Source organism: Xiphophorus couchianus, chromosome 4, assembly GCF_001444195.1.
Source record: "Xiphophorus couchianus chromosome 4, X_couchianus-1.0, whole genome shotgun sequence".
Taxonomy (NCBI): domain Eukaryota; kingdom Metazoa; phylum Chordata; class Actinopteri; order Cyprinodontiformes; family Poeciliidae; genus Xiphophorus; species Xiphophorus couchianus.
This window is the reverse complement of record NC_040231.1, coordinates 11,866,555-11,885,387: the sequence shown is the minus strand read 5'-3', so window position 1 is coordinate 11,885,387 and position 18,833 is coordinate 11,866,555. Positions and strand designations below refer to the sequence as shown.

Below are 18,833 nucleotides of genomic sequence, written 5' to 3'. Positions count from 1 at the left end.
TTTGTCGTCACTGTAATACTCTGACTGACTGAAATAAACACAAAATTTACAGGAAGAGAGATTTACTGTCAGTCAACGTACCGCCATCGACGTTTGGTGTTTAAACGAAAGAGCAAGGTATTGGAGGGGAACTATCTTGCAACATTACAGACGCGCATCCCAGCTGTTTCTCGTTGCTAAAATTCCGCGCAGGCTGCTCTCCAACGATTTCCACACAGGACAGTGATGCAAACAAGCCCACTGGATAATACGGGGATCCCCGTGCGGTTGTTTTGGTTATAAAACACCCCCCGACCTTCTGCGTCCACGATGCGGAGGCTATACGATGCGGCTACTGTAGCCTGCATGGGCTGTGTGTAGCGGATATTTTACTGATGGTGGTCCCAGGGAGAGGCAGTGAGGCTGGGAAGTCCGGGCATCAGCTGAGCGGATAGAGGAGTGTTAGCAAGCTAGCCTTTGTGATCAGCTCAGTGACATTTTGGTGAAAACACTACCTGGTTCGGCTCAGTCACCATGGCCACGAACGATAACAGTTCGACGCCTGGGATGGGAGAGATCATCCAGCTAAATGTCGGGGGGACAAGGTAAGTGACGTCCACTTGACGCCGACAGATGATTGTCATTTTTTCATAAACATTTACTCTTGTGATTATACTTATAACATCTTCATAACGTTGTTGTTACTTATGTAATCAAAGCAGACAACGCAGATCGCGTACTCCATCATTATTGCTGCCACACCACTGAATAATTTACTTTGTACACAATGTACAATTTCTGCAAAATTAAACACAATGCTTTTTTGTAATCATATTACTCAGTGTTATGATCACCAATTCTTAAATGTTTAATTAAATCAAGTATTTACTCATAAGTCATAAAGAGATCCTGCTCGAAATGTGTTGCCATTCATGATTTTTGCCTGTATCCTTCACTAGGTTCAGCACATCCAGACAGACTCTGATGTGGATCCCAGACTCTTTCTTCTCAAGGTTAGTTCAATGGATCCAGCTTTTTTATTTTTATTTTGTATTTTTATAAACAATGCCTCACAAAAGTAATCACACCACTTGAACTTTTCTAACTTTGTTGTGTTACAACCACAAACTTTATTATTTTAAATTATGTGACAAAGAAACACAAAGTCGAGCCAAATTTTGAAGTGGTAGATTTTAGAACTTTGGGCAACAAGAAATCTGAAAAGTGTGGCATGCTATTCCTGTAGCTGTGGCTATTTCTTTAGTGTTGTTTTCCTGTTGGAAAGTGAACCTTTAAACCCGGTTCAGGTCTTTTGCAGCCTAGTAGAGTTTCTTCCCATGTTGCAATGTGATTTTCACCAAACTTCTCATCAACTCTGACCATCTTCTCCATCTATAAAAGGTTCCCACTGCATGATGCTGCCACTGTCCCTGTGTCCAGGGTGGTGGACAGTGATGATTGTCCACCATACAAAGTTTTACATGTAGACTAAGTTTGAATACAAACCTTTAGATGTTTTACCCAAAAGTGTATGAAAACCATCTATTAATTCCCTTCTGTTTTTTTTTCTGACAGTGCATCTCTTTTGTCCACAACATAAAATAAATAAAATATGTTCAAGTTTGGAGTTATGTTCAGATGCACTAAGGTTCAAGAACTATGAAAACTTGTGCGAGGTGTTGCCAAGTTCTGTGTCTGAGCTGATTGTGGGTGAATATTTTGTCATGTTTCAAGCTTTGTGGGAACCCTTCAGGATGCCTCAAACGAGATAAAAATTAAGTCTGTTATGTAAATACAATAAATATTGTATTTTATGTTTTGTGAAACCAGTGAAAACATCTTTTTAAAAATATTTTTGGTTAAAACTTTTGCTGTCCCACCTGATTCTCCTCAGGTGTTAGTGATTTTAAGTCTAGATGAAGGCAACAGTTAAAGAGAGGCAGGATATTGGAGCTGGGAAGATATTTTTGTTATAAAATTAAACACTGCTCTGAGTACATTCCTACAACAGCTGATCAGAGCTATAAAAACCAGTCAGAATAACTGGTTTAACCTGTTTGCCTGTAAGTCAGTTTCTGCTCCCAGCTGTCTTTAGTTCAGCCACTGCAGAACGCTTTTTCATAAAAGTTAACATAAAAACATGCAGTAAGGATAATAATCTAGACTTCAGTTACTGCTTTGGTTTGCTTGGTGTAGAAATAAATTGATTATAGTAACTGAGTTACTGGTTAGTGGAAATGGAGAACTGATTTGATAACATTTGTCTCTGTGTTCCTTTCAGTTTACTGAGTGGGAGGATTTCCACTCTGCGGGATGAAACTGGAGCTGTGAGTAGAGGTCTCCTACTATCACAATTAAAATGGTTTCGGATTGTCCAGTTTTCAAAAATAATTAATTGTATGTCTTTTAATTACTTATTATTATATCACTTCCAGATATTTATTGACAGAGACCCTACAGCCTTTGCACCAATTCTCAACTTTCTCCGAACCAAAGAACTGGACTTGCGGTAAGAAAATGCTTGATTACTACTGAATTTTTAGGAGCGTGTATCTTTGTGATGTGACCTGTATCAAAAACATTTTCTGTGTCCTTTTTTTCTTTTTAGAGGCGTCAATATCAGCGTCCTGCGCCACGAAGCAGAGTTTTATGGGATCACTCCTTTAGGTATGGTGGTGATCAGTTTCAGATGGGAAACTTTGAAAGCAACGGTGCTGATGGGATGTACTGGGTTATTTACAGTACTTTGCAGAAGTATTCATACCCTTTGAGGATTTTAACGCAAACTTTAGTGAATTTTATTGGAATTTTACGTTATAGACCCACAGAAAGTGGCACATTACTGTGAGATGTAATGCAGGTCATAAATCTGAAAAATGTGGGATGTATTAATGTTTACCACATATGCAAAATCTAGTGCAACCTCAAAAGACACCTCACTAGTAAATAGAGTCCAGCTGTGTATATTTTCATCTCAGGAAAAGATAAAAAACAACCACCCATCATTTTTGTTTCATTTTGAATTGATTTATTATACAAAATCCCAATTCAATCCCCTGTACTTATATTTTTAACTATGAAGCGACAAAATTGGAAACAGTTCAAGGGATATGAATCCCAGGTAACACATTGTACAACCATGTTACATTTACATACAGCTCTGGAAAAAATTAAGAGACCACTTATCAGTTTCTCTGATTTTACTCTTTTTACAATATGTTTGAGTAAAATGAACATTGTTCTTTTATTTTATGAACTACTGACAATATGCCTCCAAATATCCAAGCTAAAATTGAGTATTTATTTGCATAACAATAATAAAAAAGATGCAGTGCTTTCAGACCTCAAATAATGCAAAGAGAAACAACAATACTAACGTTTTAACTCAGGAAGAGTTCAGAAATCAATATTTGGTGGAAAAACCAGGAGGTTCAGTGCTGTGGACTCTGAATTATTTGTAGAGATGTTCTATGTTTTTTTTTGGTACATTTGAACCCAACATGACAGACATTTTATTTTAAAATAATTTTCTTCCTGTGTCAGAATATTAACCAAGGTCAAACGCAGGACAGAGTTACTTCCACATACATGCTGTATTACATCCTGTTTCACTGTTTTAAACTTCCCCACACTAACAATGAACGTTACCTTTTGGAAATTCAGTCACATTCTTTGAAATTATATTAAACATAGAAGAAATACACAGCCATCTTCTTCAGGCCTCGTCTGTCCCAAACTCAGTAAAGAAAATACAAACTGAAAGCACATGAAGCTAAAGAAAATAATAAATGTCTAAATTAAGAAACAAAAATAGACTGGTAACTTTATGTGAAATTGTTATGTTGATGAATGTTTATGTGTATTTGTGTGAACCTGTGCAGTGCGACGCCTGCTGTTATGTGAGGAACTGGACCGCTCATCATGTGGCAGCGTTCTGTTCCATGGTTACCTTCCTCCCCCGGGTAAAAGCCTGAAACTCACTGAATGAACTGAAAACAGACGTAGTATAGGTTGCACCACAGAAATGATCTAGACTCCACCTTGTACTAATGTGACAGAACAGTGTACGGGAAAAATAAGTGGATTTTTTTTGTGGTTTTGTTTCTGGACAGTTGTCCCGGCTCGCAAGTCGGCACCTGCAGCTTCTGATGAGCGACCGGGTCCGAGCGGCGCAGAGGGCTTCACCCGTGGGGTTCCCCTTCCTCATCCTTCTCTGTCTGGAACAGACGACCCAGAAAAACTGGGTAAAAGGGAGAGAATACATTTAAAAATTTGTTTTAGCTGAAAACATTAGAAGCAAATACGATTCTCTTTTTAAAAAAACATCTCAGGTAGTGGACTAAGCTGGATTTGAGTCTGACCTTTAAAAACTTGGATCTAAAATCCATACTTGGCCTTTCAGTTTGTCTGTGTGTGTTATAAATGCATGCATAACAGAGTAAATGTATGTTTTTGTTTGTGCCTTCTTGCAAGAGTGCATTAGTGCGCCTGCTAATGTGTCCTAAAATCTTTTTAGTGCTCAGACTAGCAGCACTCACTGAAGTGGCCTAGTTTCATGTTGACCTGCTGACTAGTTTGTTCCTGCTTCCTGAAAAATATTTTTCATTCAAGCATTCATTAAGAAACACCAGTTCACTTCTACCAGCAGTGAAAATGGGAATTTATTTACTCTGCCTGTGTTTCCAGATTCAATGGTTGACCCCAGGAAAGTGCTGATTATAGCAGGACACCACAACTGGATCGTTGCAGCTTATGCACACTTTGTCATCTGCTATAGGTACCAGTTTTATTATTTCTCATCGAGAAAGTGTGAAGATTTTCTTGGATTGTTTTTGCAGCTCTGACTCCAGCAGCTGTCTATGCATTGCAAATCTCACTCAAAGCCTTTAATGAGCTTGCTTTGTGCCACACTTTTTCCTTCCACTGCGTTTTCCGTTAACATAGTCCCTGCTAGTTTCCATAGCAATGATATCTTTGTTTCTTAACTGTCTTGTGGAGCATTTCAATATCTTCTATTTGATAACTGTCAACAGTTTTCTCCTTACTAACAGAAGACTTTTGTAATTATCTTTAATAATACTAAAATTTCCTAAAACAAAATTTTGGGGTATTCATTTAACATATCCTTCAAAATGAATTGAAATAAACAATCATATTACATTGCTATGGGTATGAATTTTTGCATGTGTTTTAATGAAACAAAATTAACTTTTCAATTATATTCTGATTTACTTAGATGCATCTTTACACTAAGATGAGCTCAGGTCTCAGGCAGGGACTCGTCTTTAAATCTTGGCCTTGAGGTTCGGTGTCCTGCAGGTTTTAGAGTGAGATCTGGTGTCCTGCAACACACCTGAATCTAATAGCTGAATCACTTCCTCATCGCAGTCAAGTTCGCCTGAATCCTGCTAATGTCCAGATTATTTGACTCAGGTGTGTTGAAGCAGAGAAATCTAAAAGTCGTTGGACCTGGAATTCCTCTGTTTCAGATGCTTTCATACTGCTGACTTAATTAAGTGTTAAATAAATCAATTTTAATCAAAGATCTATAAACGGAGGTTACAGTATTAGCTTGTGTATGCTCTGGCTACAGGATAAAGGAATCGTCTGGATGGCAGCAGGTGTTTTCCTCTCCCTACCTTGACTGGACCATTGAACGTATAGCACTTAACGCTAAAGTGGTGGGTGGTCCACATGGAGACAAGGACAAGATGGTGGCCGCCGCCTCTGAAAGCAAGATTATCCTCTGGAGTATCCAAGATGGAGGCAGCGGAAATGAAATTGGTAGGTTTCAAGAATCAAAGGAATAGTTCTGGTTCTGGATACCACAAGTGCTGTATTTTAATTCTCGTTTTAGGTGTATTCAGTCTCGGCGTTCCTGTTGATGACCTCTTCTTCATTGGCAACCAGCTGGTGGCGACAAGCCACACAGGAAAGGTTGGCGTGTGGAATGCCGTCACTCAACACTGGCAGGTGGGAATCGTCAGTGAGCGTTTACTGAATGCTTCTATTCATCTTTACACATGTTTGTCATATTATGTATTTCCTCTTATTCTCTTTTATTTACCACTGGAAGTTCATTTTTCATATTTTATTAGGTTCAGGATGTAGTTCCCATCACCAGCTGTGACACGGCCGGGTCCTTCCTGCTGCTGGGCTGCACCAACGGCTCCATCTATTATATAGGTGTGAACAGACACAAACAAAGCAACCAGCTTTATTGGATCTTAGTGAAGTTTTGTTACAGGATATGAATCTTATTTATAAAATAAGAGATTGCTGCTGTTTTTGTCACTAAAAGATTTCTGTTCAGGTGTTTTAGATACATTTTTTATCTCACGGACATTCAAAATGTCCATCAGATAAGGAAGATCTCAACTTCCTCTTCTCAGACATGCAGAAGTTTCCTCTGAGGATGAAGGACAACGATCTCTTAGTAACTGAGCTTTATCACGACCCTTCAAACGATGCCATTACTGCACTGTCTGTGTACCTCACCCCTAAAACCAGTAAGTACTGAATAAATACTGAAAGAAAAAGGGTTACATTGGATATGTATGGGATGCGGACTTTGCTTCTATTTGTTTTTTTTAATCCTACTTGGAAAAGCACTTGGAGTTTTTCTCTTCAGATGCTCCTCTGGGCTCTTAATGACTTGCTAAAAAACTGAATAATGTTTTAAAATGTAAATATAGTTAAAAATGTTCCTCAGATGTCTTCATACAATGTGTTCATAACATTTCCACAAAAGAATTGCATTTATTGTTTCACCATGATGCAAACTATGTGCAAAATGTAATATTTGCTTTGCTAATTAAAAATCTAACATTTCATAATGTAGGAGTTATTTTATTTAAAAGAGTTATGTTGTGTTGTGACCCTAAGTTAATTTTATTTGGCTGGAATGAAGGCAAATGGCTCTTAGGGTTGCAGACTCCTGACCTTTATGTTTATGCTGCTCTCAGGTGTGAGTGGGAACTGGATAGAGATCGCCTATGGGACGAGCAGCGGAGCAGTGAGGGTGATCGTGCAGCACCCAGAGACCGTAGGATCAGGTCCTCAGCTGTTTCAGACGTTCACTGTGCACAGAAGCCCAGTGACGAAGATTATGCTATCTGAGAAACATCTGGTGTCGGGTAACAAACGTTCCTGTGTTTAGTTTTCACAAAATTCAGATGACAGTCACCAGTAACAATCTACTTGTTTGAAACCTCACTGGATTGTTTTTATGTTGTGTGTGTTTTAGTGTGTGCGGATAACAACCACGTTCGGACGTGGACGGTGACGCGGTTCAGAGGGATGATCTCCACTCAGCCAGGCTCCACACCTCTGGCTTCCTTTAAGATCCTGTCCCTGGAAGAGACGGAGAGTCATGGAAGCTACTGCTCTGGAAATGATATAGGTGAGACGGGAAGAAACAACATACACAATTAGGTTAAACATATTCTTGATGATGTTGAATTCTGTCCATATACAAAATATAACAGAGATAAAAAGTAATAAAAACAAAACAAAACATGCAAATGCAAAGCGTAACTTGCATTCGTAACTTGCAAGCGTAACTTGCATTCAAGTGAAATGCAAGTTACGCTTGGAGTGTGTAATGATTGGCATAAATATAGAAACCTCAAAAGGGAACCACATACAGATTTGGCCCTTTTTCCTAAAAGTTAAGAAATGTATCACTTGAATTGTTTGGTTTCCACAGGCCCGTTCGGAGAGAGAGATGATCAACAAGTTTTCATCCAGAAAGTCATCCCCATCACCAACAAACTGTTTGTTAGGCTCTCCTCAACTGGAAAAAGGTACACTGTCCACCATATACACGTATCAGTGTTACTGTGGTTAACATGTGAATCTGATTTCTTTTTGTAACGTTTCAGGATCTGTGAGGTGCAGTCTGTGGATGGAACCACTATCACTTGCTTCATGGTTCGGGAGTGCGAGGGTTCCAGCCGGATGGGGTCCCGACCGCGCCGCTATTTGTTCACCGGTCACGGAAACGGCAGCATTCAAATGTGGGACCTCACCACTGCGATGGACACAGCCAACAAAGGAGAAGAGAAGAAGAAAGAAGGTGAGGAAGGAGAGACGAGTGGCTGAAATGTCACCAAGCTGTGTGTAAGTTTCTATTCACAAACTCCTGTAATGTTGTTTGGCAGATGTGGGTGGGCCAACAGAGGAGGAGCTGCTTCAGCTGCTGGACCAGTGTGACCTGAGTACCTCCCGCTGTGCCACCCCAAGCATAAGCCCCGCCCCCTCTGTGTTGCACCACACACGCCTCAGAGAGTCTATGTCAAGGTTCGAGAGATGACTGCATCGTATAACCGTTTGGCAATGTTTCTGTTCATGAAAGGTCTCACCTTTCTGTCTCTGCTCAACCTCAGTTTGCAGCTGCAGGCCCAGGAATCTATTCCTGAGAGCCAGGTCACCTACGGAGCCGTGCGGCCCTACAGAGAGAGCCCCCTGCTGGCCCGGGCGCGGCGAACCGAATCCTTCAACAGCTACAGGTGAAGCAACATTTTTCAGTCCAGTTAGGAATGGGCATTTATCATATCGTTTATCATTTATTTTTCTTGAATTTCTTGTCATGGTTAAGAAATTCACATTAAAGCTGCAATATGTAACTTTTATCAAAAATGGTTTTTTTTACATATTTGTTAAAACTGTTACTGATGGATAGTATGAGACAGATAACCCTTGGAAAAAAATTGAGCTCCTCCTCCTTCTCCCAGTGCTAACTAGAAGCAACTTTATAAGAGCTACATGCTGCAGCTTTAATGATGTTTAAAACCCCCCAAAACTGTCCGTTTTGCCGGTTCTTTAACTGCCCGGTATATATTTTTAGAGACTTCCAGAACTTTAGCCTGAGTCAGACGTCCAACCCTGGACCTAGTCAGATCCCAGACGCTCGGCGCTCGCTGTGTAACTTTGGGCCTGAGGACAGTGAGAGGAGCGCCTCGGTCATGGAGCTCTGGGCTTCCCGCAACGCCGGAAACATCTCAGCGAGTAAACCAGAAGTCAGTCAAGAATCACCACAGCAACCTCCAGACAGCCCAGGTCCAGGAGCGGACGTGAGGCGAAAGGTGCACACTCAGCCAGAAGAAGGGGATGCTGTTGGGTCGGGAGGAGAAGGGGTGAAGGGCGACGGCGCTGCAAGGAAAAGGAGCGTACTGGAGGGGGGCTTTCTGGGGCGGAAGAGGGCTCCTCCAGTTCCACATCTCTCCTCTGGATCTGAAGGTGGGGGCAGTGACTCATCTGCAAACGCCTCGCCCTCGCCAACCAAACTGTCGTCCTCCACTTCGCCACGACACAGAAAGCTGCCAGCTGAGCCGTCCGGTCATGACAGCAGCCTGTGACATCAGTAAGGCTAGCCTGTCAGCGCTAAATATGAAGGCAAAGGAAGAACATACAATCAGCTGCAGCTAAAGTCACTTTTTTCTTACCTACAGGTGTGGCTCATGAAGAAGCTGTAAGTCTCCAACACTATCAGTATATTATCTGTGAGATGAAGTTGAACTTTCTTCTGTCTCGGTACGTTTTAAGTAGATTTCAGGATTCAGTCTTCTGTTTTCTCTTCCTGTGAGGTTGCTGCACTAAAATCAACTTCAGGAGCAAAACTAAAGCACAAGGTCTCAGATTAGGTCAATCACCGGACGAGTAAAGCTAGTAAAACAGAAATAAGCCCAATATTAGTAACCATGTGTTAGAATGAGGCGGATGGTTACAAAATCAAATTGCCTAAAATTTAGAAATTAGCTTTTAAAATATTGATGTACATTCGCAAAATAAAAGTAAAAAATATATAATTCACACAAAAACTTAAATATTTATCCGAAAAATCTTGACCAATCATACAAGAGCTTTGTCCTCCTATCTCTGCAATAATAATAATCACAATACTTTTTCAACAATAGAGCTCATAACTTTATTGTGCAGTGGATGTTCATGTTACTTACCTAAAACATGTCATCCGGTCCAAAATGTTGGCAGCTACTTCAATCCTAGGATACTTTCTTTACTGCAGCCAGAGTCAGAGGGGTTTACATTAAAACAGCTGACAGCAGTTAAACTGTGCAGGTCGGGCATGCAATACAAGCTTCACTGCAAGGCAGCAGTGAGGTGAAGAGGCAGACTAGAAACACAGACTCTGGTGTTCAGATGAAGGTCATGGCCAATGATCATGTGTGGTGACATTCTGTAGATGTGAAATATGCTTAAATCTAGTCCGTTTTTGTCATTAGTGTACCTTCACATTATAGCCTCCTCCTAAATGGAAAAAGTATATTTTAACACGGTAATTAAATGTACAGCAGCTTGCAAAAGTATTTCACATTTTTTTCTCCCAGAAACATAAAAAATATACCCACCGAGTTCATTTAAATAAGACTAAAATTAGATTTTTTTTACCTACATGCGCTAGGTATGGCAGAAAACTAACACTGCTCATAACACGAACCATCATCACTGTGAATCAGTGGTGGCAGCATCATGCTGCGGACACTTTTCTTCATTAAGGACAGAGTTCATGAGAAGATGGTTGGAGCTAATTACAGGAAAACTCTAGAAGAAAATAAGACTTGAGACTGGACTGGAGGTTTTTCTCCCAGCAGAACATCAACGCTAAACACACAGCCACAGTAAAATAGAAACTTTCAGATCAACGCATTCAGAAATGTTGAAAACTGTGTATACCAATAAAAAATAAATTGGTATTTGTTGTAGCGTGACAAAATGTGGAAACAAAAACACTTTTGGAAGGTACTGTACATTTTAAAGCAGAGATTTTGTGGCATTTAGTCCTTAAAAAACATTCACTAGAAAACCTTTCAGTGCCCATTTCTGAGAAAATGCTTTAGTAGAATAAGTGCTTCTTTTCCCGCTTGAGATTACCCCCCGCCCCTCCCAAATCGTGCCTGTGAAAGATCATTTATTAACACTAATAACATTTATTAGTTTTATTTTTTCATACCTTACATTAGATCTAATGAGAGGATTTATCATACATGCCCTCACTTTGACTCATTTAAAAGAAATGTTGATATGTCTTGTGTCAGATGGCTGGTGTAGTGCCTTATTTAACTTTTGTTGTGTTTTAATGGAGAAATCTAGCGACCAAAGGATTGTGAAGAGGGAGAGCACTGTGTAGGAACATAACGGACCTGCCTGATCTGGCTTAGTTAAGGCCAGATTAGAGTTAATTATGAACCACAATGAGAAAAATGATGCATTAGTGAAGGCTTTAAGTGCATAATTTGATGCAAGTGTTGTATGTTTAAGATGCGAGTTTCTTTAACTACACCTAAAAACATACCGGAGTGTGAAAAAATGAAGCCTGAGAGAGAGCTGTGTAGCTTCGGTCATGACTTGTACAAAGACACATAAATTTTGATACACTAACATTACAGTCAACCTGCATATTCAGAACAAAATCCTAAAGAGGATGCACTCATTTATTTTATTGTATATTTATACATCATGTATACATAAAAGGCCTGTATTGATGTAATCACATATTGGACCTAAATATGTTTTTTTTCTTGAACTATACAGTCTAATATTACAGTAAATTTTGAGTGTTTATTTTAGATTTAAAAATATACAGTTTAATGTGCATTGTAGTGCATAGGTGTTTGTTTACAGCATGTTTTGTCTGTTGTCCATCAACTCTTCTCTGGCTATGTTTACGTTATATTACAGCCAGACTCTAACGAGCTAAAACACATGCATACCTGTTTATTTAAGCTTCTTCATGTGATATGTACTGAATTTAGGAAATGCTGCAAAAGGAGGTAAAATATTTAAAGCTCCAGTCTCAGAACTTTTCATAAATGAAGTTGACATTGATTCAGAGTTTGTGTAGTTTAGTTACAATGAGTAGAGCGTTATTTGTCTTTCCAAAACTGATACTAGGCCTGGGCTGGTTAATGTAACCTTTTGCGGTTCCTATGTGCACAAAAAAGTGGTTCCTAAAAATGGACAACAATATCTGATTGTGTTTATTTCAAACAGAAAATCAATGATTATGCCTGCCTATGCAAACACACATTTAATATTACACATATAAAATAACTTGGTGCAGTTTCATTTCTATTTAATTTATTCATACAGTGGCAATTTAAACTCTATCTCAATGCACCTCACAAGAGAAATACAGGTTAGGTAGAGAAATGCATATAATGTTCAGTCTTAGAGGTATTCTAAGTTTTCTGTCCAAGGAAACATTGCCAGTTGCATAGTGTTATTGACTTAAAAGCAGCCTCGCCTTCAGAGGAAGTATATGATGATAGCGGATGTTTGACTGCATCGATAACTTTGCAGTTATTCCTCATACAGCAGGAAGGAGTGACTCCCTTCAAACAGGAAGAAGCATCCAGCAGAACCACATTCAGCAGGTCTAACTTGAGCTTTCCAACAGAGTAAGTTTTGGGAAATTTAGAGGAAATTGATACTGAAATCCTAACTTTTTAAAAACCTTATCATTAACCTGCCCATGCCTACCTGAGGTTTGCAACAATCCACTCTTAAACTGTATTTCTTTTTAAATACAATGCATTTCATATGTATTCTGTAACACACTATATGATATATTAGAAATCCTAACATTTCCAGGTCTTATGTGCTTGACTGTGAAAAAGTAACCTTTTGATGAGATTAATCCAAACAAGCTGATGTTTTAATGATTTATTTTGATGTATTTAAAGCTGACTTCAGCAATAGAAAAGCCACAGTGAAGAGTAAGAGATGAGTTTTATTGCATGCTTCATTTAGACACTGTGCAAAAGCAAAAATGTTTTGTTTTAAGCATCAGAGGTGTGTTTTTCCCCCCATAGCTCTGATTTCACTAACCTTCCCGTCAGACAGTCTCTTAGATGGCGTCTGTCGTCATTGTGATTTATGAGTTTAATAAAAGCCTCTGTGTGTGTGTGTGTGTGTGTGTAGCTCAGGGCCATACTGTCCCTTACAATCACTCCACAAACTCTTTTTACAGCCTCCCCCCTCCCTCTGTGGCTGACAATAGCTGTGAATGCGGCTGCGAACGCTTCAGAAGTGCCCTTGTCAGATTGGCGTCCTTGAGCGGGGGGGCTCAGTTGTTACTGCCAGTTTGTTAATTTTAAACTTGCCTAGATGTCCCCTTAAGGGACACGGCGGCAAAAGTAAATTACGGCAGCATAGTTTTGATGGAGACAGTGGCACTGGTGTGGCCGTGCGTGTGTGTGGTGACTAAGGCGTTGTACAGCTGTTGGCATATCTGTGTTGTAGGAACTCAGCAGAAAGTGCAAAAACAGGATAAAAACATGAAGTTTAGGTAAAGCTGCTTCATTAGTGCAGAAACAGGTGGGGGGTTAGAAGCATTTGATAGGTCTGTGTTCACAAAGTTACTCTCTTTATCATCCCTCACCCCTCTTGACATCAGCATATGGATTTAAAAAAATATGTTCAAAGTATTTGGATTTCATGTTGTTTAAATGAACAAGACAACATTAACCTAATGAAATGGAACAAACTTTTACGTTTGTCAAGTGATGTTTTCTTTTGCCTTTTATTCTAAATCTTTTTTTTTTTATTTAAACATTGGTCTGGTACATTTGTACATCTTTTGTTGACTTGCTGCTTTCAAATACTGACATTTCACTTCACAGTGGAGTAAAAAAATATGAAACTGTTCTTATCTGGCACTCAGTCTCTTTTTTTTAACCAGACATGGTTTACATAATAATGATGAATTTGTAACAAGCTGTTGTGGGAGGAAACTTTAACTTCAGGTGTTCATGTTTCCTGTTTGTGAAAAACCCCAGAAAATTCTGTTTTTGGTCATTTTTTTATTATTCACCAAAAATACACAATCTATGAAGTACCTATAAATTAAAAAATATACAGTCATTATTAATACTGCCTGCGTTTAAAAAAAAGGTTGGTCATACCAGCGTACTGTATATAAAATCTTTTAAAATCCATCAACATTAAAACGAGTGGCTAAATAAGTGTTAAATGCTGTTTCTAGGTCCAGTCTATGGAATCTTGATATAATAATTTTACTTCTATAAAAACACTAAACAAGATGTTTCCTTTTTCTCTTTTTTAGTTGAAACTGCAGGTCTCTATGTCAGAACAGTGAATAATCTGTAAGCCACAGAACAATAACAGTCAATCACATTAACAACAAGTAAACACGTCTGAGTTGACCATCAACCACTTGTTTTACATTTGAATTGCAATAAGCAGTAAATACACAAAGACGTAATAAGACAAAATCTCAGTTTGGGCCTTTAGGTTACATCACAACAAACAGACAACACATATGTACATTTCAGCTACATTTGTAATAATAAAGTTGGCAAATCTCTCTAGCAACAATAACATGAAGGCCGTGTGTCCGTCTAAGTTAAAGCCCTAATGGTGTTGACTACAGATATGGTAATAAGCACAGTTACCAGGTGAGGAAGTGATCAGCATGAACTTATGGATTGTTTTGATTTTACTCATTTAAACTTTCTAAAAGCTGTTGGCAAGCAGAGAAAGCGAATCATAATCTAACCTAAACATTCACAGACCATCTATGCCATAAAGTTACCAAATATGGAGGCTTTAGTCCATATGCGAGCTCTAAATTTAAACATTGTGTCCCTGACTCTACTGCAGCGAACCCAGCTTAGCTCTATTGTAACAGTAACAATAAGAAGACACCAAACAGAATGAGTGTTACCAGTCTGGCATCTTTAGGCCTGTTGTCCTAAAGATGAGTGTCGATGAACAGGCTGTGCTCTTTTTTCACAGAGCTTAAGGCCTTGATGGCATCCACAAACTCATCTTCCTCCACATACTGAAAGAAAGCACACAAGATCCAAACATTATGAAGTCAGCAACATTGAACAAATACTCAAGTACTAGTAACTTGTAATAGTTTGTAATTCCAGACATCTCGTCCATTTTCTGATCTCATTGACAACCACTGAACTCTTATAATGGAGATCAGATGGCATTTACAGTTTTAGCCTTCTGGTCGCTATATTTTGTGTAAGATTAGAACTGACAGGTGTTGCAGAGCATCACTGTGCATTGCTAAGCTATCTGATTATGAAGCAGCATGCCGATTATTAGGTATGTCACAGCTTAATTGGCTTTAAAGAACCATGCTGATACCCACAGTCTTCCTTTTAGAAGCAACATCCAATGTTTATCAGGGCTGTTTCACTTTTTAGCACCTTCTCTGTGGATTTTCATTCTGCAACAGGATTTTATGAGATAGACCAACTCAAAGAAGCACATAATGTGAAGTGGAAGGAGACATGCAAAACTTGATCTTAGTATTAATCTATGAGGGCCTCAGATCTTTCCTGTTGAACATTAGCAAACAAACAGCATCATGTTGACCAAGGAACACAGCAGTCTGGGAGAAAGTTGTGGACAATTTTAAAGCAGGGTCAGGTCACCAGGCTAATATCCAAAGCTCTAAACATCTCAATGAATACTAACAATTTAACATCTGAAAATGGTAACAACTGCAAAGCTACCAAGACATGGCTGTCCTCTTACACTGTTTGCAGAGAGGACTAAGGAAGAGTAGCAAAAAAAGGTATAAATTGCTCTTCCATAGTAAATATGTGGAAGAAGATGCACTGATAGAATTAAACATAAATTAATTTTCTGATCTTGACGCACAAACCCTGTGGTGGCAGCATTATGCTGTGGTGATGATTACTCCAAACGATACGGAGCTGTATTTTCAGAAAAGGTGGTTCTACAAAGAAGTGACTTTGGATAAACTAGATTTTATTAAGGGGTACCGGAGTAAAAAAAATGCATAGATTTTCATTCGACGATGTGTTGGTTTATCACATAAAATCTCCCACAAACAAATGGAAGCTTGCAGTTGTACAAACCTTTTGAAAAGGCCCTGAATGCAACAGGAAGTAAAAGTGAGCAAACTGGGAAATTATAATCTATGAAATCAAGCAGAATAAGTCGATTCTGAAACTCTTATCAGAGACGGTCAACAACAAACAAACGCATGTCTGTCCTCACCAGTCCAGAATCATGTCCCAGTGGGTTGTCCCAGCATCCTTCCTCCATCAGTGACTTCCTGTCGATCAGCTGACTGACGCTGCGGTGCAGGGAATGCTGGGAATAGGCTTGAGTCAGGTCAGTTTGACTGGGAGCCCGCAGCACAGACATGGGGCTGTAGCGCGAACTGCTGCCAATAATCTTTGTGTCTGCCAGACCCTGTGAGGTACAGTTAGTACAAGAGTGACCGCATGTTTGAAATAATTTTTTACTTACTAATAATAAATTAATATTTATTAATTAATAATAAAATGACAACTACAGAAATACTGAATTTGTTGCTTCTTGAAATCAAAATGTGAATATAAACTGAGTTGGTTGTAGAAAATGCTTTATCTTTCACTCCAGACAGAAAAGTCCAACAGGGGGAACTACAGGGAATTAACTACTGAGAATTAAGCTTTATTAAAGTTTCATTCTAGATTGTAACTATTCAATAATGTAAAATATGTCTAAAGTATTCTATTAATGTTCCATTTACATGTGTAAAGTTTAAGCCACACTGTCCCATATCAGAAAAAGTCACACACTCTAATACTTGGTAGGACCTATTTTAGCTTTGATTACATCAAACATAAAATGTGGCACTGTTTAAATCAGCTTCTGCAACATCACAACATTTATTTCCATCCAGTGTTTTCATTTTTCACCAACATCTTATATTACTGATGAATCAGATTACTGTCCACATTCTTGTCAAGTACATCCCAAAGACTCTCTAACCTGTATATACTGTAATATACTGTATTACTTGAATACAGTATATTCAAGTAATCAGCTGATCTGATAATGTTGCTGAACCTGAATCTGACCCACTGCAGCAACCCAGAGCATAATGCTGCCACCACAGACTGCCATCACTCCGGGTAAATTTGGACTCTTCAAATCACATGACCTTCTTACATCACTCCAAAATCCAATCTCTATTCTCCATAGAAAACTGAAACATTTTTCATATTAGCCTCACTGATTGGTGGTTTTCTTAAGACTACACAGCTGTTTGGTCCAAATTACTTGAATTCCCTTTACATTGTTCCTGTGGAAATGTTCTTACTTTCACCATTAGTCATAGTAGTGTGCTCTGTTGTTTTAACTATTTCACTTTATCAAGTATAAGTGATCACTAACCATGGGTGCTCTTCATTTTAAACCACATTTCTTGGTGGATAGAAGGATTTCCGCTATCCTTCCAGTGTCTGCTAATGCGCTGCAGGGTTTCCTCTGCATGTAATTGATCGCCACGGCAAAATAAAAGCCGCTACACCTTCAGAATAAAGTTTTTCTTTTTTTAAATTATATAATAAAACAATGTAAAACAAATGAGATATATATACATGAATATAGCCAGTTGGACAGCCCACCATCACAGTTAAAAGAAATCCTAGAGGAGACACTAGGGTCGTTCTAGATCTAATTTAGTAACTTCGGCAACCTCCTTCGCTTGTTTATCACCAACATGTTTTCCTCTACCAGTGGATGCATCTTCCAACATGGCTGTTTAAGAAATCAAAATATACTCACTGCATGGTTGAGAGTTAGATAACTAACATAATCATGCAGTGGGTAGCTCTTGCCCTCCAGGTGGTGACTTTTTTTGACATGCAGTGTAAATATAAAGACAAGCTCAAAGACTGGTCTCTTACCCCCCAGTGACCCCAACAACCAAACCACTGTTTTCATGAGAAAGACTGAGGTATGCACACATGCACAAACGAAACATGCAGATGCAAACACAGAGTACATGCGCAGGAGGGTAACCCACCAAAATCCACATTCCCATACCTCTGCGTACATAGTGTAGCTTTTAAGTATAACGTTGCTGATCTCAACACAGTCTGCTACAGTGTCAAACTGCAGGGGGACAGTGAGATAAACATTTAGGGGTCTGGCAGTGAAAAAAGGATGGGAAGTTATCTTACTGTAGGGCGATCAAGGAGGAGCAAAGAGCCGGAAAGATGCTTAGAGCACAGCTCAGGACGGGGCCTCTGAGAAAAAGATTGAGGATTAGACGGGATGGAGGGAGCAGCGCAAGATTGGAGTGGAAACAGATATAAAAAAGATAAACAAAAACAGATTAAAAGAGGGGAGAAAGAGCAAAAATATACGCCTTAAAGAAAAGCTGCTTTACGAACAAAAAGTAACCAGCACATTGAGGTGACACACTTTACAGATAAAACATTTTGCTTCAGAGCACAATATTATCTTTATTACAGTTTTATAGAGAAAAAATGCCATGTCATTATAGTAATACTATTTAACAGAGCTGTTTCCTGGAATCAATGGATATGTGGATATGCACATACATGAAGCCCTCCAAGCAGATGTTTGAGGGTCCTGAAAGCTGAATGTTTGGTCTCATTGGAGTCTGAGCTGAGTCTGATTTATGTCAGAAACTTAAAGGCTTATCTAAAACAGATTTAAATATTAAAAGTGAAACCCCTATTATACAGATTTATTGCACATAGTGAAATATTTCAAGCATGTATTTCTATCAATGTTGATGATTGTGGCTCATATGAAATAAAAAAGCAAATGATTTTCTCATAACAATTTATTATTATGCAGAACTTATAAAAATAAGCCAATAAAATCACAGGCAAGACCACTGACTCATTGGTTGTCCATTCACGTCACAAAACGTCATCGATAAAGAAAGTGATTGCTAAATCCAAGTAGATTCATGCAAAGTTGATTAGAAGGAAAAGATAAGGTAAAGAAAGATGGACAAGCAACAGGTGTGAGCTGAGTTATGAGTGGATTGAAAAGCCAAGCCCATTCAACAGTTTGGT

At 38.9% G+C, this 18,833-nt stretch overlaps 2 protein-coding genes across 3 annotated transcripts in view; one reads left to right on the top strand and one right to left on the bottom strand.

Moving 5' to 3' along the window:
• The first annotated feature begins 140 nt into the window (after positions 1–140).
• Positions 141–13,647, top strand: kctd3 (potassium channel tetramerization domain containing 3). 2 transcript variants are annotated; one of them, XM_028013711.1, is made up of 20 exons: positions 141–584; positions 939–992; positions 2,261–2,306; positions 2,415–2,488; positions 2,588–2,646; positions 3,861–3,941; positions 4,092–4,223; positions 4,666–4,756; positions 5,573–5,763; positions 5,837–5,952; positions 6,078–6,165; positions 6,372–6,488; positions 6,945–7,115; positions 7,226–7,381; positions 7,688–7,784; positions 7,863–8,056; positions 8,142–8,280; positions 8,367–8,489; positions 8,828–9,343; positions 9,432–13,647. In XM_028013711.1, exons 1-19 carry the CDS (start codon positions 514–516, stop codon positions 9,336–9,338), a joined length of 2,511 nt encoding a protein of 836 aa, XP_027869512.1. In that variant the 5' UTR covers positions 141–513; the 3' UTR covers positions 9,339–9,343; positions 9,432–13,647. The 2 variants fall into 2 exon arrangements, with proteins under 2 accessions (XP_027869512.1, XP_027869511.1); XM_028013710.1 differs by having other exon boundaries at positions 8,828–13,647.
• ush2a (Usher syndrome 2A (autosomal recessive, mild)) overlaps positions 12,804–18,833 on the bottom strand; it is a 204,694-nt gene continuing 198,664 nt past the window's right edge. Inside the window, exons 92-94 of the mRNA XM_028013714.1 lie at positions 17,964–18,029; positions 16,006–16,203; positions 12,804–14,803 (exon numbers count right to left, since the gene is read on the bottom strand). Of these exons, the coding sequence (XP_027869515.1) occupies positions 14,714–14,803; positions 16,006–16,203; positions 17,964–18,029 (354 nt within the window). The 3' untranslated portion in view covers positions 12,804–14,713. The remainder of the gene's footprint in view (positions 14,804–16,005; positions 16,204–17,963; positions 18,030–18,833) is intronic.

Coding starts and splice junctions, on each gene's coding strand:
- kctd3 (XM_028013711.1), top strand. CDS start 514: ATGGCCACGAACGATAACAGTTCGACGCCTGGGATGGGAGAGATCATC. Junction 2,489..2,587: donor ACCAAAGAACTGGACTTGCG/GTAAGAAAATGC, acceptor TTTTCTTTTTAG/AGGCGTCAATATCAGCGTCC. Junction 8,057..8,141: donor AGAAGAGAAGAAGAAAGAAG/GTGAGGAAGGAG, acceptor GTTGTTTGGCAG/ATGTGGGTGGGCCAACAGAG.